This window comes from Ceratotherium simum, chromosome 25 (genome assembly GCF_057802395.1).
Source record: "Ceratotherium simum simum isolate JZ-2026a chromosome 25, ASM5780239v1, whole genome shotgun sequence".
NCBI lineage: Eukaryota > Metazoa > Chordata > Mammalia > Perissodactyla > Rhinocerotidae > Ceratotherium > Ceratotherium simum.
The window spans coordinates 15,621,619-15,648,096 of NC_141924.1; the positions used below are offsets into that span (position 1 = coordinate 15,621,619).

Genomic DNA, 26,478 nt, shown 5'->3' on the forward strand with positions numbered 1-26,478 from the left:
TTCCCTGTATGTTTGTTTTCAAGGTGTCGGTGGCGGGTGGGGGCTTTGGGCAGAGAAGGGAACAGGTGCCAGAGAGAAGGAATTCCAGAGAGAGGTGTCATACAAAACTCCTTCCCCAGCACATTCTGCATTCACCACGTGTACTACCCGTGATGATTTCTGATGCTGCCGACTTAGGGGCGAGCACATTTGGTACTAAATCTTGCTTCACATCTTATTAAAGAGCTTCTCACTATAAAACTCTTATGTTAGTATCTCAGAACGGTTTACTCCCAGCACCTCCCCGCCCCACTGGCTTCCATGCGGAAGGATAGCCTTCCTGCGAGAGCCATCTTGCCGCTGTTAGAACTATAGCGACCACCACTGATAATGCAAAGATGGCTGCCATGTGCCAGACCCTGCTGGGGCTTTCGCTACAGTAAGCCTTCAGTTCTCTTCTAGAACTTCTGGACCTATGCTTGGGCTTTTCATCAAGGGTTGCAGAGAGGGTCCCCCACTCTCCTGGTGGTGTACAGTCAACCTGGGGGAAGAGAGGTGGGCATGGTAGATGGTTCAAATGCTGTCTCCACCATTTAGGAGCTGTGTGACTTGGGCACCTTGTGTAATCATTCTGCTCCTCAGTTTCTTCTCCTCTAAAAGTGAAGATGATAACAGCATACATCTTTTGGTGTCAAAAGGATAAAATAAATAAAAAATGCAAAGTGCCTAGCACAGTACTTATTATACAGAAGGTTGTAGGATGTTAACTATCATTATTTCTATCTTTGTCATCATTGTCATTGTTACTCGTACATAGTAGCTTGGAGCCAGGAAAGCTGGGATTGAACTTCTGGCTCTGCTTCCTGCTGTTGGTGTCACTTTGAGCTAAGGATTGGCCTCCTGAGTCTCAGTGAAATCAAACCACACGTCTCTGGTGTTCCCTTGGCTTCAGACAACATAGTGGCAGGCACGCAGCGGAGTGCCTGGCTCAAGTAGGTGACACACTCATCCTTGTATTTTCTCCGAGCTTCTGCTGTATGCCAGACTGGGCCTTAGTTGCTGGAGAGGCAGTGATTCAAAGATGCATGGTCTCTGGTTTCAAGCAGCTTACTGTTTTCTGAGAACACAGATGCGACCAAAGAGGATTTCATATAAAGATAGGTGCTGAGATGGAAGACTGCATGAAGGCCGGCAGAACCATCAGGAAGAGCTAGCTTCTGCCTGGGGGAGTCAGGAAGACTTTCCATGGATGGGTGTTGAGGGGGACTTGAGAGTTGAGTAAGGATTTCCCATCTGGGGGAAATAGTAGAGGTCTGAGTGGCAGGGAGTATCATGGGGTGCTCTGGTGAAGGATGAGGTGGAAGGGTGGGAGAAAGAGGGAGGCCAGGGCCAGATCGCAGGCTATTTGTTCTGTGTATATCTCTTGGGGCTAAGTTTCTTCAACTACAGTATCTTGTGATTCCCTTCCCAAGGAACACAATTTTCATTGTGTTGACATAAGTAATTTTCATTATACTATTACTTACATGAGCAAATTAGTGCAACCTCCGAATAGACATATCTTCAATAAACTATAATAAGAGTACCACAGATTTATATAACACTAATAACAAAACTGCAAAATTAAAAAAAAAGTTCAAATTAATAACATTATTTTAATGTGTAGGGTGATGCTGTGTTACTCTCCACAGTGAATATGGGTGGATCATTGTGGCGTAGAATTTGGAATGTCTGTGTGCCACGTGATGGGTTGTTGTTCCTTGTTCCTTTCCTCTGTTCCCACTAGAAAGCCCCAAACTACTTTGCACCAGATTCTTGGCCTCTGTAAGGTGTAACTGCATCATTTAAGCTGGGACACTTCAGGGAGTGGGTACAGCCTGGGACTAGCATGACCCTAAACACAGGTACAAAAGCGGGCAGTGACATTGGGCTCCCCTATAAGATGGCTGTCTGAATGATCCCAAATGTGCTTCTATAAATGTTTAAAAGATTATTATCAAAGTGAAAATTCCAAATTAGCCAACACTTAGAGAACACATGGAACCCTGCCTGCCATTACATTTCAGAAATAGAAATGCCAAAGGGAGTATTTGGTGGATATCTAGTTGACAGAATCACTCTAATACAGAGTGAAGGAATAATTATTATTATTGCTAGTATTGTACAAATAGTGGTAGTTATTAATATTAAAGGAAATACATATTATAGCAAATGCTTAAAGTGTGCTTACTATATACCAGGCATCATTCTGAGAGCTTTGTATGTATTATCTGGTTTAATCTTCACCACACTCCTTTGGGATATTATTAGTATTTCTATTTAACAGAAGAGGAAGATGAAGCACGGAACGTTTAAGTCGTGGACCTAAGGACACAGGCTAATAAATAGCAGACCTGGGAGTTGAACCCGGGCAGTCTGGCCCTGGACCCCTTGCTTCTAACAACTACAGATATGAATTGACTTTTCAACTCCTCTTTTAATAGCTACCTACTCAAATAACTAATGACCCATTCCCGTTGTTCTCTGCATGTGTTTAGGAGTTGACAACTTGTTAAAGTTTAATATTCAGAGCAATGCTGCCACAGCTATTTGACAACTTCAGATATAAATCTACCTTAAAGATGTACAAGTACAAATTATGCAATTTGATTTTTAAGTGCTTTTCCAGCACTATAAATAATGAAGTGTGTTGGAACTGGCAGGTATAGTACATTAAATTGAGTGCAATTAAAACACTGTGATATTTTTAAATTAACAAGAAAAAATAAGTGGCAAAATTAAGAAGTCTGAATCTGTCTTCGCAGCCTCCTCCAGCTGATAACTGGGTGGGTGATTGCCGAGGGTATGAGGAACATTTATGCTCTGGATTTCGCGTGCTATGATCGTCACATTTAACACAAAGAGCACTTTGATTTCGCTTCTGCATTAACAGGCAGATGACATTTCCAACAACGTCATCTTTTCATTTTTTTTTTTTTTTGAAACAGATGACAAGGGGGTATTCTGAGAAGACATCTGAGTTGAAATAATGACTTGCCTTCTGGGTAGTGTCTCAATGAGACATCTGAAAGTGAGGATTCTCTTTGCTAGACACAAGAAGAATCTGCATCTTTCACACTCATGGGCGGGCTTTGCCCTTTCCAAAAGCCAAGAGTCTGTTCATTGGGAACCAGGAGGATGGCACAGCTGTTCAGATGGTTTTCCACGTCCCTCCCAAAGGCTTGACATGGACGGGGTGAGAGCTGCTTTCAGCTGAGCATTACTCTAAAGCCTGATCAATACAGGTTTGTTTATCAAAGGTCTCCTTTGACCTCCTCCTTAATTCTGGAGTTAGAAAGGTCCAGGCAAGAGACCACTGACTGTTGTAAACACACCTGTACCTCTGAATTCACCTGAGTTTGTTTCCGCTGGAAATAGTCATGTTATTTACCTGTTCACTTACTTCCAGTACTCACTACCCTGTATCAGTTCAGAGACTCCATGGAAATCCCATTTTTTGAAACTGATCGCATGACCTGCAACATATTGTTTGGGGTGCTTCAAGTGGGGACGTGAACAGCTTTCGACTGGAATGGAACTTCCTCAATTTGGAGTCCCTGTGTATTGGCTTGCTAGGGCTTCCATAATAAAGTACCACAAACCGAGTGGCTTCAACAACAGAAATTTGTTGTCTTAATGTTTCTGGAGGCCAGAAGTCCAAAATCAAGATGTTAGTAGGGCCATGATCTCTCTGAAGGTGCTAAGATCTGTTCTGGAACTCTCTCCTAGCTTCTGGTAGTTCCTTGGCTTGTGGCAGCCGAACTCCAATCTTCACATGGCATTCTCTCATGTGTGTGTCTCTTTTGTGATTTCGCATGTTACAAGGACACCAGTCACATTGGATTAGAGGCCCACTCTACTCCAGTGTTACCTCATCTTAACTAATTACATCTGCAACTACCCTATTTCCAAATAAGGTCACATTCTGAGGTACTGGGGGTTAGTACTTCAACACATAAACTCATGTATGGGAGGGACACAGTTCAACTCATAACAGCCCATAGCAGTAAAGTGGCTGGAACACAGAAGAATGAGTCATACATTCCTTGTTCATTCAGTGAATATTTGAGTACTTACCTGGTGTCAGGCACTGTTCTAGACACTGGAGGTAAAACAGTGAGCAAAACAGACTCCTCGATCTCAGGAAGCTTATATCTTAATGGAGGAGATAGATATTCAATAAAATGTAATGTCAAGTAGTGGTACGTACTATGAAGAAAAATGGGAAGGGAGATAACCAGTGGTACATGGTGTGGGAGGCTGTTTGCCTTGAGCAGTCAAGGCAGGTGTCTCAGAGCTGGTGGCATTTGGGCCCAAACTTGATTGAAGTGAGGAGTAAGCCATGGAGAGAGCTGGAGAAAGAGTGTTCTAGACAGAGCTGAATGCTCAGTTGTACGTTAAATAGTACCTGTTTGTAGAGTCAGTTCAAGAAGGTATATTTGGGGAGGGGGTTTATTTTTAAAATACCCTGGGGAGTATTTTAGGAGTAAAGTAAGACATAGGAAAGCACATTAGGGAAAAGCAGTTAAGTTAAATGCATAGTAGAACTCGCAGAATCTTCTATCACATTTGATCTGAACATTGGCCTTGAGAACCATTTCACAGGCCTCAGGGTATTCTATCCCTGTTTGATTCTTAAATTCATGGGGTTTCAGAGAAACTCCAAGTCCATTCAGACCTTCCTCCCACCTAATGCAGAAGTGAACCTCCCTTTCCGACGTCTCCACTGGGGCTCTGCTTTCACGCCTGTCTTGAGCCGCTCCTTGGATGTGTAACTCAGCTGCTCTATTTGAGATCTCCTACTCCATTGCTGGACAAGCAGCTCTAAACCTAGCTCACTGGCCCGTGGAGATCCTTTACTCCTCTGCTTTTACTCCTTGCCCAGAGCCCCTGTGTGTCCTTGTTTAAGTGTTTTACAGTAAGTTTTCTTTCTTTCTTTCTTTTTTTTTTTTTTGAGGAAGATTGGCCCTGAGCTAACATCTGTTTCCAATCTTCCTGCTTTTTTCCTTTTTTCTCCCCTAAGCTCCAGTAGATAGTTGTATGTCGTGGTTGTGCATGCTTCTTATTGTTCTGTGTGGGACACTGCCTCAGCATGGTGGTGAGTGGTGTGTAGGTCTGCGCCCAGGATCCAAACCAGCAAACCCCAGGCCACCGAAGCAGAGCACACGAACTGAACCGCTATGCCACCAAGTCAGCCCCTTTGTTTAAGTGTTTCATGCGCTAATCCAGTGGTTCTCTAGGCTGACTACATGACAGAACCATCTGGAGGGTTCTGCAGATGGCTGATTCTTGGATCCCAACCCATACCTGCTGAATTGGAGTTTTTTGGGTAGGGCCCTGGCAAATATTTTTTTTACAAAGCTCTAAGGATAATTCTGCCCTAAAACATTGATACTGTTTCCCCAGTGATCTACTCTTTTATTAGTAGAACATCAAGAGAAGGGATTAAATGAGGCTGTCCTCTCTCTTCCCACCATACTGTCTTGGCCATCAAGAGGCAAAACTCTTTCAGATGTGCCTCTCCCTCGTGGTCATTATGAAGGGGTCTGTTCCATGGACTTGTGGAGGATACAACACTTAATAACCATGCTCTCCTCAGATCTCGGCACATCATTAAGAAACGCCAAGAGGGGCCAGCCCGGTGGCTTAGCGGTTAAGTGCACGCGCTCCGCTGCTGGAGGCCCGGGTTCGGATCCCGGGCGTGCACCGACGCACCGCTTCTCCGGCCATGCTGAGGCCGCGTCCCACATACAGCAACTAGAAGGATGTGCAGCTATGACATACAACTATCTGCTGGGGCTTTGGGGGAAAAAATAAATAAATAAAATCTTTAAAAAAAAAAAAAAGAAAGGGTCTGTTCTCTCATGTTCTCCTCTGTTTAAAAAAATAAAATTGAAGGAAAAGGGAGACAGAAATAGGTACTTAAAAAAAAATCTTTAAAAAAAAAAAAAGAAACGCCAAGAGATCTCGGTCAGCCTGGAGAAGCAGAAAAGATAGAATGAGCTGGTTCTGGTGCTATGCTAAAAACAGGACTTGAGCAGAGATTTATCTTCTCGTCTCTTAAAGGCCATTCAGACAGAGAAATCAAAGAAAATAATGAGGTTTCCCAGTCTAGCATCCCCTTAGTGAAAGCTTATATAGAGTGAAAAATGTCAATTATCCCTCCTCCCCCAGGTGTCCTGTGTGGACATTCAGTGATTATTTATTTATTTTTTGTGAGGAAGATCAGCCCTGAGCTAACATCCGTGCTAATGCCCCTCTTTTTGCTGAGGAAGACCGGCTCTGAGCTAACATCTATTGCCAATCCGCCTCCTTTTCTTCCCCCAAAGCCCCCGTAGATAGTTGTATGTCATAGTTGCACATCCTTCCAGTTGCTGCATGTGGGACGTGGCCTCAGCATGGCCTGAGAAGCGGTGCGTCGGTGCGCGCCCAGGATCCAAACCCGGGCCGCCAGTAGCGGAGTGCGCGCACTTAACCGCTAAGCCACGGGGCCGGCCCTCAGTGATTATTTATACGAGTTATTTACGGTGATTCAGAGACTTTGTACCCATTAGCTACCCCTATTAGAATTTACCGTCAATTTAAGTCACACAGAAGCCCCTGCTTCAGTTCTTGTTCCCTCTCACTCTGCCCTTTGTGAGGGTGAAAAGCAGCTTTCCCCAGCTGTTGAATTAGTGCCCCTTTACACAGAATAAGAACAGCCTTCCCCACAATTGTATTTTTATAGTTTTGCATATTGGATATTTCATCTATATGATTATTTTTATCACTTTCATTTGGTTTCTCTCCAAGTCATCCAGATTCTTCCTGAGTTGAGTAAACACGTCCCACTTCCTTTAAGTAATTTTTTGATTCCAGCTTGGCTTATGTGCTCTTCCAATCTGTCTGCTGTTTCTCTCAGGTTGTAGATCCCAATCATCCTTTCTCTTTTTCTGCTATTAGACACGTTGAGGTGTACGCTCCCCTTCTCAAAGAACGGGATTTCACCTGTGGTTCTGCGTTCCTAAATGTGTTTAGCACCACAGGCCTGCTCCATCCTTGGCCACGACTGATGGGATTAAGAACATACCTGTGACCCACACCTAAATTGATCCCTGTGCTTGCTTGTGACCGACTGGATGCTGCATCCCAGGAATTTGGGCAAAGAGACACTGAGCATAAGCTGTGCGTCTAGAGCAGAAGGAGAGGATGGTGTGGGGCAATGGTACCACTCTGAAAGGCGTACTTGTCCCTGTGAGCCAGCAGGAGATGTGAATGCAGGCACCTGTGAGCCAGCAGAAGACATCAGCTGGTAGAGCACGGAGAAGCACAAATGAGAGACTCTCAGGCCTCTGACAGAGAGAGAGAGATAGAGAGGAATAGGGAGGGAGCGTGGGAGGAAGGGATGGAGGGAGATGGGATAGAGATAGATATGGAGAGAGAGCTGCTTGGTTTTCCATGAGTTTCCAGTTCCTACAAGAATCCGAGTACGTTGTTCCTATACAATTTCCACGTGTTTATGGTAAACTGTCCTTTTTCCAGGTGGGCCAGTTTGAGTGAGTTTCTGTTCCTTGCCCTTGAAAGGTGGCAGACCGAATCCCATCCAGAACTGTTGCATCTTAAGGACCATTTTCTTATCTTCCCCTGTCATCTTCCCAAAGGGATGGTTTCTCCATCCTTAAGCAGTTAGCCACATGTCGGGGCGAAAAGCACCTGAATACTAAAAGCCCAGCACACCTGGATTCTGTTCCTGACTCTGGGTGGCCCTGTGCAAATTATTTAAGGTCTCTGCACCTCAGTTCCTTCTTTTGTAAAATGAGGATAACTGGTATTTGCTTCACAGAGTGGGGTTTTATGAACATTCAATAAAACTCGAGGAAGCATTTAAATTTTCCTTCCTGTGTGCTGTCAAAACTTTGAAGGACGTGAGAAGACTTGTTCTTGACCTTCAGGGACAGGGGTTGGCAAATTATGGCCTGCAGGTCAAATCTGGCTCACTGTATGTTTTTGTAAATAAAGTTTTATTGGAACACAGCTTTATTGATGTGCTGTCTGTGGCTACTTTTGAGCTACAGTGGCACAGTTGACTACTTCCAACAGAGGCCATGCAGCCCAGAAAACCTAAAATATTTAGTATCTGGACCTTTATAGAAAAAGTTTCCCAATCTCTGTTCAAGAATCTTATAGTCTCAATGGGAATTAATAAGATATCCTAATATACATGTTGGGTGTTCTTATAGACTTTAGCTTTTTAATTTTATTGTATAGCTTTATTGGTCTTTGATATGTGTTTTGGCTTTTACTTGTCTAGTACATTTTATGCCTTTCTCAGTTCTCTTTCACTGTCTTTATTAACCATTTTTAGTTAGCTAGCTTTTTTTTTCTTGCCATTATATTTGTAACCGTATGACGTGTAGATTTAACCTGCCTGACATACTCGCTCATGCAGAGAACTTGATGTGGGCAGTGACATCTCTCAGAGGATTCTCCCACCTCTAACTGACTAGCTCCTGCTCCTCTGGTTTCATCTCCCGAATCTGGCCTCTTCTGGGGAAGCTCAGAGCTATGACCCGAGTCTCTCAGCAAGTATAGTGAGCAGTGAATCTGCATGAGCCACTTTTTGATGTTTTGTGCAAAAATATCTTTTGTTACCAAAATATCACCCTACAACTTATACTGCTGGTGTCTGTAATGCATAAAAACATAGAAGTGTCTTTTGGGACAAGAATTTAAATACGTATTAGAAAAAAAACCTCCAGGCTTTACAAGAGCCAGGTTTTGGTGAAAATATCATGGATGTTGGGGAGAGATCTTTGTCCAAACCTCAGGACCTTTGACTTACCAGCTAAATTGCTTAACTTGTCTTAGCCTCAACTTACTGTCCTCTAAATTGGAGAGAATACCTACTTAGAGAGCTGTTGGGGGTTGAGATAATGCATATAAAGAAATTAGGGTCATTGCCCTGCATATAATCCTTGTGTGGGGCGAGTGGTCTTAGAGAGTTATTTTGAGACAGTTCTTCTGGCAAGTCCCCCGAAAGTATGGTACCATTTGCACTAGAACTTCCTGGGGTCAGAAGTCTTCAGAGCGCCTCAGTCAGTTTACCAAGGCCTTCAGGTCCTGCTGCATCAGGCTGCCCATCCCCTGGACCCCAGCCTCGCTCATGCTGCCCCACCCACACTGGGCTTTGTTTTGTTGTTTGTTTTTCAGTTTCTCAAGAGTACCCACCTCTATCTCTCCTGAGGGCTTTTACTTCCTGTCCTTCTGTTTTGGATATTCTACCTCTCTGATTTTTCCTAGTTAATTCTTCCTCATGTTTTAGTTCTTGGATCAAATCTCACTTTTTCAGGCATGCCTTTCCTGAACCAGGCCAAGTCAGGTTCTACTCTTGTGTTAATTTGTTAAACAATCAAGGAAACAAAATTCTTTCTGAGACTCTACCAGGTGCCAGCAAGGATGCTGGGTGCTGCAGATAGAATGAAAATCAAAAACATGTGAGTCGAGGACATTCTGCTAAATGAAATAAGCCAGTCATAAAAAGACAAATTTTGTATGATTCCATTTATATGAGGTACCTAGGGTAGTCAAATTCATTGAGACAGAAAGTAGAATAGTGGCTCCCAGGGGCTAGGTGGAGGGGGAATGGGAATTTATTGTTTATTGAGTATAGAGTGTCAGTTTTGCAAGATGAAAAGAGTACTGGAGATGGACGGTGGTGATGGTTACACAACAATTCAAATGTACTTAATGCCACTGAATTGAACACTTAATGGTAAATTTTATGTTATGTTTATTTTATCAGTTGGAAGCTATTGCCGAAGACGGGAAGAGACCAACTGAGAGTCTGGCATGTGGAGTTGCTGGTAGGGATGGAGGGAATCTGAGTCACCTGAGAGGTGATTGGGGCGGCAAAACAGCTAGGTCTTGTTGATGGGTTAGCTATGGTGTGGTTTGGGAGTGATGTTAAGAGTGGTTCCTGCATCTCAGGCTTGCCCATGCGGTGGGGGCCTTTACTAAGATAGAGAATCTTGATATAATCTCTCACAGCACTTCGTACTTATCACACTTATAACTAAATAATTAATTGGGAGGTCAGTTGACCTCTTGATGAACTATAAATAGCACTCAAGTAGAGACCATATCTGCCTTCTTCACCAAGTGTCCCCAGCACCTAGTATAGTGTTTTGCACATAATAGGTGCTCCATATTATATTTGCGAAATGCAAATGATTTGTGGTTTATCAAATCTACCTTTTCGCTAGCTGATTTGGTTCTTAGGCTTGTTTCTAGTGTTAAGGTTTTAGGGATCAATAAATAATTCTCCTCTGTTCCCTGTCTGAGATGAGAACAGATTGAGAGAGAGAGACACAGGACCAGGCAGAAAGAGAGCAACCTATCACTTTTTGTTAAAACCATTTTGAGAATGAATGTGTCTCAACCAGGTAGACTTATTTCCTCATCCAAACTAGATGGTTTTAGCAGCACAGCAAACAATGTCAGGTCCGGTCCCTAGGGACGCGTGGCACATGCTCTCCAGAGCCACACAGACCCTGAAAGGACCGGGAAGTGGGGCCAGGCTGAGCATGTGCAGGTCCTTCACACAGACTCCTCTTCCCTAGGAAGAAGTGAGTGACAGGTGAGATGAGAGCTAGGCTTGTTGCTCTGGACGAGGTCACTCCTTGTGGAACCCTGAGGAGTGAGGTGGAAGGGTTAGTAAATATAAGATAGCTTATCTTGCTGCAATTTTCAGAACTAGTAGGTTTTTCTGGGGGAGATTTTGGGACGGTCCAAAGTCCCTGGTCCCCTGACGATTTTCTATCTTATCTGTATGAGAGAGCAGACATGGGATGGAAGCGGGCTCCTGGCTCCTCTGTTGTGTGCTGATGCCAAGACACCCTTCACAACATCTCCCTTCTTCATTCTTCTTCTAAGACCCAGGGTGGACATGATGATTTTTGATTACCTAATACCCTGCTGTTTTCTAACTTTTGGAACTGCCGGAGAAGTTGAATAGCAATAGCCCATTTAGCTTTAGATTGACAAAAGCTTTTCCATGCCTGGTAAGAAACTTTTCTGAAACATAACATTTTAAAGGGAAAACACCATCATATAAAATGTTTTAGGATATATGTTTTCAATACTCTTTATCATAAAATAGATCACACATGCAGACAAGAATAGTCAGCATTCTTAAAATCCCAGATGATACTTCAGAGAAATGGCGACGTACATTGTTTCAGCACACTGGACAGATGAAACACTTCTTGAAGTTAAGCGGTTCAGATTTCACTGTATGGCTCTTTTTCTTTGTACCCAAAAGTTGTTTTAGGGATCAGAGAAATAACCGAGCATAAATGTTGGCGCTAATATAAAATAAGAAAAGGGGACATTAACAGCCTACCATGCAAAGGGTTGAGGTAGGACTTAAATTCACTGTACGTTGACTAAGGTTAGAATATGAAACACACACATATGTGTATGTGTGTGTGTATATATATATATATAAATGCTAGATAATGATAACTTTTGTTGGTAAAGCATCTTATACTTTACACCAAGCTTTGACTTAGCTTCAGTGGATTAGGTGAAATTACAAACCATTCTACAGAGACCTCATCATGGCTTTCATCAGGACTGGTCTGGCTCTGGTCGTCACTCTTCATTGTAGAGTCAACTGTGTGGTGTCCACATAATGAGTTGTGAAATGCAACATTCCGAGAACTGGAGAAGTCTAGTAAAACTCAAGTGGTACTACATTTTGTGCAACAGGGAAGTTTAAAACTCTTCATTGGCTCCTACTGGCCTCAAGTAAAGGCCAAGTTCTTTAATGTGCTTATAAGGCCCTCTGGGATCTGCCCCATCTGTCTTTCCAGCATCTTCTTTCACCAGTCCCACTTTGCCCTCAGTGCCTTCGTCATATGAAAGTATTTTATGTCACTGTAAGCACTGGTCCCTCTGGTCTCTAAACCACAGCTTCCCACATTTTCTCATTTCTTAGGTGTCATAGTAATTTTTTCACTCTGCCCATAGGCCAGATGAAATACCTAACTATTAAATGTTTATGTTCTAAAAATTTAGTAGCCACTTGAGAAACACACGCACCCAAAGTGAAGGAAGAAATATTTTATTTCACTCTTAAATAACCACAATTATTTACATATGGGATGGGTTTACCTGTTGGGCACTGTACAACTTCTCAAACCTTGGAATCAGACTGGACAGCCGTTACACATTGATTTTCATGCACTTATTGCTTTTTATCATAGCAAATTCTGAAAACCCAGCTTTGCAAAAAGATGGAATGTGACACAATCAAATGTTGACACTATAAACCCTGTGGGTTTACTGTGGCACCCCGGGGCACCTTGGCACACAGTTTGGGAACCGTGGTTCTAAGCCTTTGCATATTCTGTTTCTTCTGTTTGAATACTTCTCGCAGTCCAGCTTCCTTGTGCTCATCCTTCATGTCTCAGCATGGGTATGATGTCTCCTAGTAGTTTTCCCTGAACCTTTAAGACTGAGCTAGGAGGTGCTTCTGCGTGCTTTCTTAGCACACTGTACTTAGTGCAAATACTCTATCTCTTTGCACTGTAATTTTATCTTTACTTATCTTTCCTCCCCACTGGGCTTCAAGTTATTAGAGGGAAAGGGACTGTATAGTGACTGTCATACTGCAGAGGTTTCATAAATGTGCGAATTGAATGAGTAAGTGAATAACCTATTGGATCTTGTTCAGAATGAGCTTGTAGGCTGGAGGAAATAAAAATAACAGTTCCAAACAGGCAGGTTGACAAGTACAGGGCTCTTTTCGTTTGTATGAGGATGCCTTTTGTAAAAGCCTGACCTTAGGGACATGCAGTGTGTCTGGTCCCCCACGACCTCCTATGCTCCTTGGCTGCATACCGCAGACCTCCCTAGTGGGTTACAAGCCCACGGCCTCATGAATTATAACACAAATCACAGTGGAGGTCATTTTGATCCTTTTGCATTTATTCATGTTGCGAGTCATTGACCCATATACACATCTCTCTGGCTCAGAAATTGTGAGTATAACTTGCTTCAGATGTGTTTGTTTTTTTCCTTTAGAGGGAAATATATTAAGTTGCCTGATGGCTCAAACTCCCGGCATACTGTAGCATTATAGAAAATACAGTTGTGCTGCTGCCATTTAATCTAGAGGTGATGTAAGCTTAGGGACTGTGGCACACGTTCTATCAGAGGGAGCGGAACATGAGTTTTACACCAGAGCAGTGAGAAGGGTCTCTCCAGGCCTCAGCCACCAGACGGTGGTCGTCCAGGTGCCTGTACTCTGGTCCTATATATTTCTGATGTCTGTTCCTGTACCTAATATAACATCCAGGAGCCTTCTGATGTGATGAATATCAAGGAAGCAGGATGACTGTTTCCTCCACTAGGCTAAAATAACTCAAGTGGCTTCTGAGAGCTCTGTAGACATTGTTTTTCTTCACTTTTGCCTTATCCTCATAAAATGAAGATGATAATGCTATAATCTGCCACAGATGGCTTTTTTTTACTGCTAAATTAAATAACATGGGGCATGAATGTTGGCTAATAATAACAGTAATAGTAATTCCAACACAGTCCTGTGTATCTTTACTTAAGAACATCATGTCCCATTCCTGTAAGATTCCCTGCCTTACTAAAATTCTCTTCTTGAGATTCCCATAGGCTTTTTTTAAAAATGCATTTTCAAAATATCCCTGTAAGGTAGACAGAAAAGTGTGTTCCCAGTTAATTGAGGCTCAGAGGTGTTAAATTACTTGAGCAAGGTGGGCACAGCTGATAATCCTTCTGTTTCCTCCTCTGTTCTCCTCAGTTGCTGCAAGGGAAGACCTTTCTCACCTCTGCTGCAACTGTGTGGGGCTCGAAGACCTTAGTAACACAGCCCGAGGCTTCAGGACTCAAGGTCTGCTGAAATGTTTCATGCGGGCAGACAAGGTCTGCTGAGAGGTCTGTGTAGATGCTTCAGATCTATTCTCTGCTGACCTTTCTTTATTGCAAGGGAAGATCTGTTTCTATACACATTTCACGTCATTACATAATTATATTCCACAGTTATAACAGTGATAAGCAGCAAAATATGCACTAGAAGCAATTTCAGGGAATGTGGAATAGTGCAAGGGAATTCCGTTCTCTTTCTGGTCCAGCTCTCAGCATTCCTGGAGACGACAGGCAAGTGCCTGTGGGTCTCTAGATCTCACTTGCCTCCTGTAGAGTGGGCACCATCCCAGTCCCTTCTCTACCTCTGTCAATTCACATGAAAGATCAGTAGGCCAGCACATCCACAGATGCTCCAAATTGGTCTCATATGGTTCTACCAATGTAAAGGAGTATTATTTTAATCAGAAGCACATGAAAGTTTATTTCAGAGCCAGCATCCATGGTTTATGGGAAAAGTGATTTGACTGATGTAATAAGATAAATAGTAATAACTTTTACCAAGCCTTTAGCTCATACCTAGCATGGGAAGCTAAATGTCTCCTGTGTATTATCTCATTTATTCTTCCCAACAATACCACAAGGTAAGTGCTCAGTGGAAGATTCTTAACTCCCCTACACTTAAGAACAGATCCAATAACCAAGCATTTCTCCATTCCCTCTAAGTACTTTTCAGTGCCCACTGCCTGGGGAATTTCCTGGCTATCGGCCTACTTTCTAGAACTCTTTGGCATTGTTGATTCCACTAGTTGAATTGTGTGCTTAGCAAAAGTCATTTTAAGATATTACCAAGCCTATGGTAGTATATGTTTACCATATAATTAATATAATTTAATTATTACATAAAGCATTGAAATATGAGTGCAGGAAGAAGCATTTCTATAAACAACTAAGTTGTGTATTGGAGCAATGACCTAAAGGCAAATTACTATAAAAACAGCTGTCAAATTAAATGTAAGCAAGGCAACTAAGAAATAGGGGGAAAGATAAAAATATGGAAGGAATTCTGTACTCTGATTATTTCACAAATGTCTCTTAAGTTTCTGCTATACTTTCCAGATACCCAAGCCAAAAGTGTCTGGCAATTTTTTTGTGGTGTAAGCAAGAAAGGCATTGTAGATTTTCACACGATCTTACAGAAAAGGCTTTAGCCCCATGTCAAAAGATTGTCAAATTAATGCCTGTTTATAGGTTACAAATTAAAATAAAATATTCATATTACGTACATACCCTGATGATGCTGTGTAAGAGGGTTCATGCAGAATCGTTACTCCCATTTTACAGATGAGGGCATTGAGGCACCAAGAGGATCATGGACTTAACTAGGGATGAAGAGACCTAGAGTTAATAATTTATATTGTTTTTTATCCTGTTGTCTGCTTCTGTCTTTAGAATGTCATGGGTATAATTTTAGGCACCCTGTAAATTTAGACAGCCCTGACGGCTTCCTTATGACAATCACGTTGTAGCCTACAAATGACATTGGTATTTTGAAGTCCCTGATTTTTCAAGCCATGCTAAGGACAGTGTTCTCGCTGTACTCCTGGGAGTCATGGCTTTTCTCTGTATGGCCTTCTTTCCTGTGGGAGGAGAGATGTGCTTAGTAACTTCTTTCCTTCTTACAAGCCAAGATAAATGTCATCACAGAGATAAGTCATCAGATACTTGGGATTTGATGCTGTTTCATTTCCTTCTCGCCTCTTTGGGGCTGAAGCTTCTTAATCGACAGGTGCAAAGATTGAAAAGTGTCAGGAAGACGTGAGGAGGATAGAAGCCTTCATTTTGGAGAAACTAATAACCGTTCCATCATCCGGTAAAACAACCCAGGTGTGTGCATACATGCCCGCATGCGCCGGACTGGGTAATCACATTACTTATAGACATGTATTGTGGTAGCATGCATCCTTCTCAGATCTGGAGAGGTCTTATTTGAGCTCTGGATTTTGACAAATGGCGTATTTTGGGACGTGGGGTTTATTTCTGCTGAATATCTGGCTTGATTAGTGTGGAGAGGCACATGCAAAGCGGGCTGGAGCCCCACCCCACCCAAACCTCCCCCGTGCTGCACAATCAGGAAGTGCATTCTCCCTCCCATTGTGGCTTCGGAGGGAAGTGTGCTTTACATATGCAAATGCAAGCCCCAAGTTTCACTTAATAATTATCGGCTGGAGATTCTATTGATGAGCAGCTGAAGCTACTCATCAGGAGAGAAACTGCGAGTTAACCATTTCTAGGCCCCTCTGGATACTGCTGCTTCCGACCAGCCTCTGAATACTCTGGTGATTGCAGACAAAGGTTTCTGATTCCTCCCATTCTTCCCTTCTGTCTGGCCGGAGTCTGGCAGCTAAGTCTTCCTGACCCCTTTTATTATCATGTGCATCTTTCCCCTGCCCCCACCTCCTTTCTCGTGTAGGGGCTCCAGAAGGCAGACTAGATCCGTCTCTATTTGCAGCAGCAGGATTGCTTACAGCTCTGGGAAGAATGGCCTCATGGACTCCCTGCAGGAGCTCTCCTTCTTGGGCAACTGCCAGCCTCTTTTTTAAAGGACACAGGATGACTCCAGGGCAGGGTACCGGGAGGGCTAGATCAAGAGAGCAGGGACTCTTCTTTCGGCTTCTCCTTTTCTTTCCTCTGTGTGCACGCTTGCACTCCGGGGCATCTGATAGTCTGGCTGCTTCGTCAGCTCCCCTTGTTCCGCCTGTGACTTTGGCATGTTCTGTGGCTGTTAGGAATGGTTTTATTTGGATTCTCTTGGGATTCTTCTTTCTGCAGAAAGTTCCTTACTTTCCTGATCCTTGTTGCAACTATCCTGCTTCTTGTCTCTCTTGTAAATGTGGGGTGTCCCCTGCCTGTCGCCTTGGAATGCAACCTTTATTTCCTGGAAAGAGCTATTGAGAGGTAGAAGGCAGAATGGAAATGTTACTGGTGCATTGGATTCTTCTTGTCCCCCAGGATAGATATCAAGAGACAACAAACGGGAGTAGGAAAGTAAAAGTTTATGCGCTTGTGCACGAGGGAGGCACAAAAGAGCCATTGAGGAAAGGGAAGGGGCAGGTGACGGGCTCCTTAGGGAGCGGGATTGTGGGGCTTTTATTAGGTAAAAGCTGGGGAGGAGTGCCTTGTCCTGGTATGTAGACGCGGGGTTTTCCTTTCGCCTGTGCTGTTGTTCGACATGCCACCACATGTGTTGCATGTATCATTAACATGCTAGCTCTCCACCGCAGGTGTGATTTTTACTATGGTAATGGGGCATAGGTCACCTTCAGGCAACTCCTGGGTGCTAGGGTGCATGCATAAGCCAGGGAAAGTCCTGCGGAATGTGGATCTTGGTGGTCTCTATCTGATTCTCCTAGCTTGCTGATTGGTTAGGGGCCTTATCTTGTTAAGCCAGGGGCCTTGCAGAGAACCCTATCTTGACCCTATCTCATTGGGCTGGTTCCAGACTCAGAAGGAGTGAGAGAGAGGGTGGGTAAGGATGGGGTTTTAGAGGCTCGCTTACAGAGTCTTCTCTGAGTGGTGGTTAAGCAGATTTCCTAATTAAGAGAATGAAAGCCAACAGCAAGTACAGAGGCCCCAAGGTGGGAGAGCGCTTGGTATATTGAGAAGCATCTGGAGACCAATATGGTGGGCACAGAGGGAGCAGAGGAACATGTTAAGTTCAGAAAGATAACTGTGGTCAGGATTTTTTGGGGCCTTGTAATCCACCCTAAGGTATTTCGGTGGGTTTTGTTTTTAGTTTTATGTGAAGCTATAAGAGGGGTGGTTTTAGCAGGAGAGTGACAGGATCTGATAATGATTTTTATTTTTTTATTATTTATTTTTATTTTCTTTTTTTGAGGAAGATTGGCCCTGAGCTAAAATCTGCCAATCCTCCTCTTTTTGCTGAGGAAGACTGGCCCTGGGCTAACATCCATGCCCATCTTCCTCCGCTTTATATGGGACGCCACCACAGCATGGCTTGCCAAGCGGTGCATCGGTGCGCGCCCGGGATCCGAACCAGCGAACCCCGGGCCGCTGCAGTGGAGCGCGTGGACTTAACTGCTTGCGCCACTGTGCCGGCCCCCTGATAACGATTTTTAAATGTCATCTGGCTGCTGAGTGGCAAGTAGACTGTGTGAAGCAAGGTGGCCGGTCAGGTGGCTGTTGCGTGAGTCTAGGTGAGAAATGGTGGGACCTGGGACTGGAGTGGTGGTGGAAAGCGTTTGTATTTGGGTGTACTTTGAAGATAGAGCCAACATTCAAATATATTGCTCATGCAGTGTATGTGGGACATGAGGGAAGAAATTCAAGAATGAGCCCTATGTTTTTGGCCTGTGCATTGGGAACAATAATGACGCTGTTTGCCGGAAGGGGGAGCAGAAAGTTTTGGAGGTGGGAATCCAGGGTTCTGGTTTGGATGTGGGGACGTCAAGTGACTCCTGAGTCATTGTCTCTCTCCACAGTGTTGCGGGCACATAAGCTTGCCCGTTACTTGTAGACATTGTGCGAGGTACTTGGGGAACAAAGGTGATTCAGTGCAGTCCCTGCCTTCACTGGCACCATGCCCGCCCCGAACAGGTGTTGAGGGAATGGATAGTCACGGTGTGAAGCAGGTTGCATAAGCTGCTATTACAAATGTAGTAAGTGCCACTCCGTTAGGTCCATGTTGTAGGAGGTTGCAGGAAATCCAGTGAGAGGAATGGAGCAGCCAACTCTCCCTGGGCAGCTTGGAGAAGGGTTTCTAGAAGGGATTTTCAGTCAGTTATTGGAGAGTCAATGGTAATTCACCAGGTGACAAAGACTGCAAAGGAAATGGGACAAATTCTCAATGCTTATTCCAGTTGCTAGTCATGCTACCCAGGACATAGGGCCTGCATGTGTAAGGGCTCTGGAAATACTCATTGGTGAAGATCACTGATTTCTCCAAGATATTCTTCAGGGCCAGATGATGAAGTCAGGAAGTGCAGGAGATTTTAATAGCCATTCCAGAAAGTCCAGAAAGGCTTGACCCAGGGTGTCCTCTTGACGGATCCGTTCCGTCATCCCCATCCTGACATGGCCTCTGAGGTCGGTCCCATTAGGAAAGCCTTAGGTGGGCCTCTGTCCTGTAAGGGGCTCTTCTCTTTGGGGTCAGGAATTGGGATCTTGCACTGGAGCTCCACCATCAAGGCATCTCTCGGGTCCTCTGTGTCTGTCAGTGCTCCCTACCTGGAAGCTCATGCTTCATCTCAACTTGCCGAGGAAAATCCTGGCTTGGCTTCACAGTGGAGTTGAGTGGAGAGTGCTTAGTTTTATTCTTCTTGCTTTTGTGATACAATTTGTAGTGTCTTATTAAAAAAAAAAATCACCATTATCCCAGGAGTAAGACTTGGAAGAAAATAACAATCCATCAAAAGTAGAGATGGCAGGATTCGCTTAATAGATATTAGCACAATATTTTACCCCAACATGTATTTTGCTCTTGGTAACGTCTTATCTTTGCCAAGTGCCCACCCATCCTGATAAAGCATTATTTCTGTCTCCTGTTATTTCTGAGCTCCTGATAAAATCTTCTGTGTTTCCTCCCTCCCCCAATCTACCCCATAAAACCTCACTCTTCATTTCTGATTTCCTCCTAAGGGAAGGTTTGTATTTGTCAGGAAAGGGTGAAAAAAGGAATGATAAGGATTTTTCTTTTTTTTTTTTTTTTTTTTTTTTCCCTTTGTGTCAATATAGATACTTATGGGAATTGGAGAATAACTTAAGTCAGTCAAACTGATAAGCGGGGGTTGGAGACTGAAGAAGGGAAGAGAAGAGAGAGAAAAGGAGGGCAATCATTTATAGGCAAGGGGATGTTCAGGCAGGCTTTTGCTTGTTTTCTCTTGTTTTTAATTTACAATTGAGTTGAGGATGATAACATGGATTTAGGCGACGTGGCAGTTTATAGGAAGAGGATGCTGTTGAAGGAATCAACCACATTCACAGAAGTACTTTTCTTTTTGAAGTGTGTTAGAATATTCTTAATGGCAGCTACTCACGCTGTTGGTTGGCTCCATAGCCATCGCTGACTTGAGCAGATGCAAATCAAGAGCCCTACTTGTCTTTGATAACTGACTCTTTCCACTGATCTCCCTTCCATCCCTTCCTTTCAGTATCCCATCAGGTCTAACTGTATAGGCCACAGCTGGGTTCTGCTGGTACAACATGACCTCGATACAGGGTCGGGCAAGGAGTGGGAGGTTTGCCTGAAGGGCAGTGGCTTTGTCTCAAAGGCAGTTGACTGTAGAGGAGATGAGGTATGTCAGAGCACCCAGAAAATATGACGGAAATCAAGCCAGTCCTCACTGATGCTAGACATCCTGAAACACCGAAGATGGGAGCAAGGCATCTTCCCTGCGTTAATCCTCACTTACAGGCGGCACAGAGGAAGAGAACTTTTGCTCGGATTTGGCATGTGCATAATTTCAGATGCAGTGGTCAGATAAGCAAACTGACCGCCATCGCTGACATAGAGCACGAAGAACACTCTAGACTTTTAGTCATGTTTTGCATTCGATTTTCCTGTTTCAGTCCCAGGGCATTCGTGAGAGTACCGTCCTCCAAACAGAGGAGAGCAGCTAAGTCTGAGTGTGCTATTTGGTAGTCCCCCTCCCTCCCTAGGAGAGCAGATTGCCACGATTCAAGTTAGATGCAGTCTGATTAGAGACACACTCGTGATGGAAGGCAGTCGTGTTTTTGGGTCCTTTTCATAAGAGTCCGTAACTTTTTTCCATAGATCTGAATTTCACTCTGATACTCTACCCCTGAAATAAGATGATCTAGAAGCACTGGGAGGATAAAGGAGCGGGAATGGATAGGCCAGGGCCTTGTGGATTTCTCTTGAGTTCTGAAACGTTGCTGCCTGCTATTGAAATCTTTCCTCCCTCTGTAATCCAAACCAGACATTGTTGTCAATACTCCCCATTAAAAAAAAAAAAAAAAACCCTTTTTGCGGCCAGCCCCGTGGCGTGGCAGTTAAGTGCGCATGCTCTGCTACTGGCGGTCCGGGTTCGGAACCCTCGGTGTGCACAGATGCACCGCTTGTCAGGCCATGCTGTGGCGGCGTTCCATATAAAGTGGAGGAAGATGGGCACGGATGTTAGCGCAGGGCCAGTCTTCCTCAGCAAAAGGAGGAGAATTGGCATGAATGTTAGCTCAGGGCTGATCTTCCTCATAAAAAAAAAAAAAACCCTCTTTGGTAAATAAATATGGCCACCAAGAATGACAAGTTGAGGTTTATGGCAAGCATGGATACACATATTTAGAAAAAGAGAGTTTTCAACGTCCTTAGTTGGTAAATGTAAAATAAAATTTAAAAACTTTGCTAAAGGATTATCTCATGTGGCTCTCTTGATGTCAACAAGATTTTAGTTACCAAAAAAAAATAAAACCTCATTAAAAAGTTTTACTGTAAAATATGATTCTCCCCAGCACATATGATTTGCCACTTTTGGAACTTATTAGTGGAATTTTATAAGGGCTATGAATATTTCATATAAAATAACACATTTATTGCTAAGGTTAAAAAAGATAGATCAGTGGAAAAATACTTATGAAATCTTTCATCTTGAGTGCTGCCAAAGAGAAAATTATGATGAAATTCTAGAATATTTCTGGGTCTGATTCTACAGTCAGGGGCCATGTTGATGACGCAGGTGAGGATGCCGAGTTCATGCTTTGCAAAAGGATAAAATCATCATGCTTGTTTGGCTTTTAGATTTGATGCCTCTACCAATGAAGGAGATGGTGTCCAACTGTTGCATGTGTATAAAATCTGGCTCAAGATATGGTGGAAGGAGAAAGGCTGCTTTCTCAACTCAACTGTTGGGGACCACCAGTCAAGCTGGGTGGCTTTGAGCCTATGCAAAAAGTGATTGAAGTTAATGAGCTAAATGGAGACAGAGGGTGATCAAAGATGATTGGAATGTGAATTGATGATGCTCTCATACACTGGTTGATTCTCCCGATTTGGACTGAATATCAACTCACATTTTCTGGGATGCACTGTATTGTTACCCTCCAATGATTGTTTTCTAAACCACCTGGTGATCTAAGAGAAGAACTCAACTTTGCTGTCAAGTCATTCAGTTATATAAAAAATACAGCACTAAATGTATTATCCTTTGCCTTGTTTGGTGGCAATTTGAATGCTACTCACAAAGTTCTTCTGTCTGTACTTAAGACTCCCTGGACATCAAAGAGAAATAAGATTGGCCAGATTTAGAAGCTGAAGACTCCGTTACTCTGCTGTGAGAACAGTAGTTCAAAGACCAACTGCCTCAAACTTTCAGAGCTTGGGATATTTGGCAAAAAACATTTGAAGCTTTGAAATCATTGAAGCTTGAAGTTTCAAGGGGCAACCACTGGCATTATTGCTCGTTAGGATACACTTAAGCACTTACAGCCAAAACCCAGCTACGGATACAGCAAATTGGTGCTAAAAATGTCTTCATTTTCTTGACTGAATGAAGCTTTTTTAAGACAAGGTTCTGGAAAATAATTTCATGGGGGAGAAAGTCAAATCACATTTAGCCTATTATGACGAAACAAATCTAGGCTTCTTTCCCTGGCCTGATGGTTGCAAATTCTTTTTAAAAGCTTGTGAGAAACTCTTTCTCTACTGTTGTTCAGTCTTTGCCAGAAGATCTCCAGGGTCTTTGTTGGAACTCAAGTTTTCTTTGGTTGCCAAAGATGACTTCCAGAAAATCACTTCGGGGAATTTTTGGGTAAAACATTCCCTGTTTACCCCATCACAAGTGAGCAGCCTTTGCGTGTCATTACTGCCATTTTCCTCCCCACAGCAAATCTGGTTCCACAATTCTGGAATGTAGGAAGATGGCTCAGCCGGACCTGTGTGCTACTCTGACTTGTAAACTGGCAGGAATTAGTGACATGTGAGCCTGTGACATGTCAGCAGACCCAACTGTCACATGGACATCCAGGGATCAAAATTAAAAAAACATTTTTAAATGTGAGACACTTAAGATCGAACTGAGTTTTCTAAATTTTTCTAAAATGACTTTGGCTACAAATTTAATTTATTTTGCATTTTCAAAATGCTTTGAAGGAGGGTGTGAAGTTTTTATGTTAATGAAAAGGAGGGCATTGTGTTTTAAAAAATTACAAAATGCTTGCTTCATGAATGCAGCCTAATGTGGAAGGTAAGAAATTGGAGAAATCATTGGAATGAAGTGACCTACTGGTCAAGAGAATGAGCCTGGAAACAGGGAAGCTGGAAGGTCTGGCAGCTGGGGTAGCAGGCCCTGCTTTGGAAAGAGCTCTCCTCCTGGAAGGAGATGGATTGACAGGAACAAAACAGCCCCAAGGTTGGAGGAGGTAGAATATAGGGCATCCTAGGTTATGGGAAATCAAGCAAGTCCTGGGTTATAGGATGGGAGCTGTTTAAGAATACAGTTAGAGACCAGGGCAGGGGAGCTGGGGCCCAGGGTCAGAGCAGTCCTGGGATTAAGTGTGGCAATGCTAAGACCTCCTTTGTATCTCAGCCAGTTCCTTAAATTTGCCTTAAGGAGCAAACTATGGACTTGCAAATGAGGTTTATGGTGTCTCAACCAGAAGGTGGGGGGAAATGCCTAAATCTGTGTTTCTCAACCTCGAATACACATAAGAGTCTCATGAGAGTGGCTGCTGCTAAAAATGCTGATAATTAGACCCTAACTTCCAGAGATTCTGAGCTAATTAGTCTGGGATGAGGCCTGTGCACAGTGGTGTTTTTTTTAAGTTTTCAGAAGTGTTGTAACGGTAGCCAGGATTGAAAACCGCTGGCCTAAGGGACCAGGGGACGAAGCAGGAGCAACAACAAGTTCAGTTGGAATTGTCTGGAGAGGGACAAACAGGGGAGATTCTGGTTTGGGGCAAACAGAGTGATTGATCTGGAGCCAGTGAACCTGGGTTCAAGACTTGCCCTTTGCCATTTGCTGCTGGGATGACATTGAACAACTTAAGTCATGTCTGTTTCTCATTTGTCAAGGAGGGCTAGCCAGAACACCCACTTCATTAAAGTATTATATGAATTAAGATGAGATGACACACGCAGCCTCCAAGCACTGGACGTGCACTCATTAGGAATTTGATAGATGACCTTGAAGTAGATGGAGTTGCTTCTGTACGTTGTCAAACTGCAAAATGTGGCGGGACTAGGATTGTCATTATCCCTGGCACCTGTGAGTGAGGCTGGCAGGAGCAGGTGGAGATGGGAGGCAGGGAGACTAACCAAAGAGACCCATGTTCTAGGACAAAGGTCCACAAACTAGGCCCTGCTGGCCTAATCTGGCCCAGCGCTTGTTTTTTGTAAATAAAGTTTTATTGGAACACAGCAATGCCCACGTGTTATGCATTTCTGTGGCTTCTTTTGTGCTACAATGGCAGAGTTGAGTACTTGCATAAGAGACCCCATGGCCTGCAAAGTAAAACCTATTTACTCTCTGGGCGTTTACAGAAAAAGTTTGACCCTTATTTTAGGATAAGATTAAACGACCTGGTTTGGGATGAAATGTTTGAAATAGAATGAGAGAAACGAGTGCTTCAAATATCAAGAAGGAAGAATTGGCAGGCCCTGGTGACAGATTGTATGTAGGGGGACTTTGCCATAGAAAGGTTAGGGATGCGGTGTCTTCCTCACGGGTAGAATGATGCAGAGGGGCAGTCTGCCTGAAATCTGGGCATGACTACAGGATTTTGGCGTCCTTGACTGGAGGGATCTAGGTCTGTCACCCCCGGGAGGGGTGGTATGAGCCCCTACATGGTGGCCTCAGGGCTGGGTGGCTCACCCAGGTCCTGGCCCTTCCTCCCATTTGTGATGGTGGATGTCCCACACAGCGCTAACTGCCAGTACTCCAGAGAGATGCAGAGATGTTCACTGCACACAAATTGATTCAGATCATCACTTAGGACGATCTGGATGGCAAGTCCCTAATCTCTGTCACCGCACTGCATGGAGGTTGATTTTCAATTTATGTTTTTTGTTCTGAACCTTAGATGTTTTGATTCTTAATTCAGAGCATTCATCTCAAGTGGATTTAGAGATTCAAATCCGATGCTAAATTCATGTTTGTTGAGAAGTTTTGGAGGGAGGAGGAAGATGTTGTCAACTAAGGTTTTGAATAATGTCTCCTTTGGCATTTTAAACTCAAAGTGGGCTGAACCACAGATCAACACATATAGGCATTATGTGACAGAGAGATGCACCATGTGTACAAATAGACTGTGTGTATCAAAAAATAGCAACCTGAAAGGAAAGGTAATAGAGAAACAAAGATAAAGGGGCTCAGAAATGAGGGATCCTATCTGCTGTTGTCTTTACGTGTCTGCCTCCAGATTTAGGAGGGAGGGTGGAAAGGAGAAATCCGAGTATCTACTCAGATTAGGCCTGATGGTAGGTTATATGCAAACACACACCCGTGTCCCCATTTTACATATGGGGGGCATTGAGTCACAGAGAAGGTAAGTACTTTGCCCAAGGTTACTTATTAGTAAGGGGCAGAACCATGATTAAACTCAGGTCTTTCTTATTCCAAATCCCATGCTCTTATGACTCCACTTGATTTATTTGCTTTTCCTGGTTCTCTCTCCCTCTTCCCCCAGCGTTCAGTATTATAATGAGGTCACTTTTTAAGTAACTGGTGGTTTAAGATTTGCTAGACCTATTTTTTTCAAGCCTTTTTTTTTTTTTTTCCTAGTTCTAGATGCTAGTCCTTCCCTTCATCTCTTCTTCAAATGCTTGTTAAGTGTAGGTAGTGTGCCAGGCCCTGGGGATAAAGAGACCAGGTATTAGGCAGTGCCACTCAAAGTGGGCTCTATAGGCTGTTGTTGGTGCCTGCATTAGTCAGGGTTCTCCAGAGAAACAGACCATTGCGGGGGGGGGGGGGTGTATGTGTGTATAAAGAGATTTATTATAAATTATTATGGAGATGGTCAAATTCCAAGATCTGCAGGATGAGTCAGCCAGCTGGAGACCCAGGGAGGCCGATGGTGTAGTTCTACACTGAAGACCTGGAGGCTCGAGACCCAGGAAGAGCCAGTGTTTCAGTTCACGTCCAAAGGCAGGGGAAAAAAAAAAAAAGTCCCAGTCTGAAGGCAGTCAGGCAGGGGTAATTCTCTTTTACTTGGGGAAGGATCAACCTTTTTGTTCTATTCAGGCCTTCGACTGATTGGATAAGGCCCACCAACATTAGGCATAGCAATCTGCTGTACTCAATCCACTGATTCAAATGTTAATCTCATCCCTAAACACCCAGAATAATATCTAACCCAATATCTGGGCACCCCATGGCCCAGTGAAGATGATACATAAAATGAACCATCACGGTCCCTAAACTGTTACTGATCCGCAACAAGATAAGTATGGAAGTTGAGAGTAGGCACTTAGAAACTTCTAGAGCAATTGGATATGCATCAAGAAGCATGGGGTCAGGAGACTTGTCTTGATGAGCAGGGTATAGACCAGTTTGTTGAACTCAAGTGATGAATTGCCTGCGGGGGAGGCTATGTACTAGGCACGTGTATTAG

At 43.6% G+C, this 26,478-nt stretch overlaps 1 protein-coding gene across 6 annotated transcripts in view; it reads left to right on the plus strand.

Annotated features, from left to right (window-relative positions):
- LARGE1 (LARGE xylosyl- and glucuronyltransferase 1) overlaps positions 1 to 26,478 on the plus strand; it is a 529,018-nt gene that overhangs the window by 203,997 nt on the left and 298,543 nt on the right. For 4 of the 6 annotated variants that reach the window (XM_087448983.1, XM_087448982.1, XM_087448981.1 and 1 more), the window contains one exon: positions 13,835 to 13,924. The exons of 1 other annotated variant lie outside the window; for it this stretch is intronic. In XM_087448983.1, the coding sequence (XP_087305109.1) occupies positions 13,835 to 13,924 (90 nt within the window). Of the gene's footprint in view, positions 1 to 13,834; positions 13,969 to 26,478 lie in introns of those variants that run through there. One more of the 6 variants, XM_087448984.1, reaches the window with a different exon arrangement.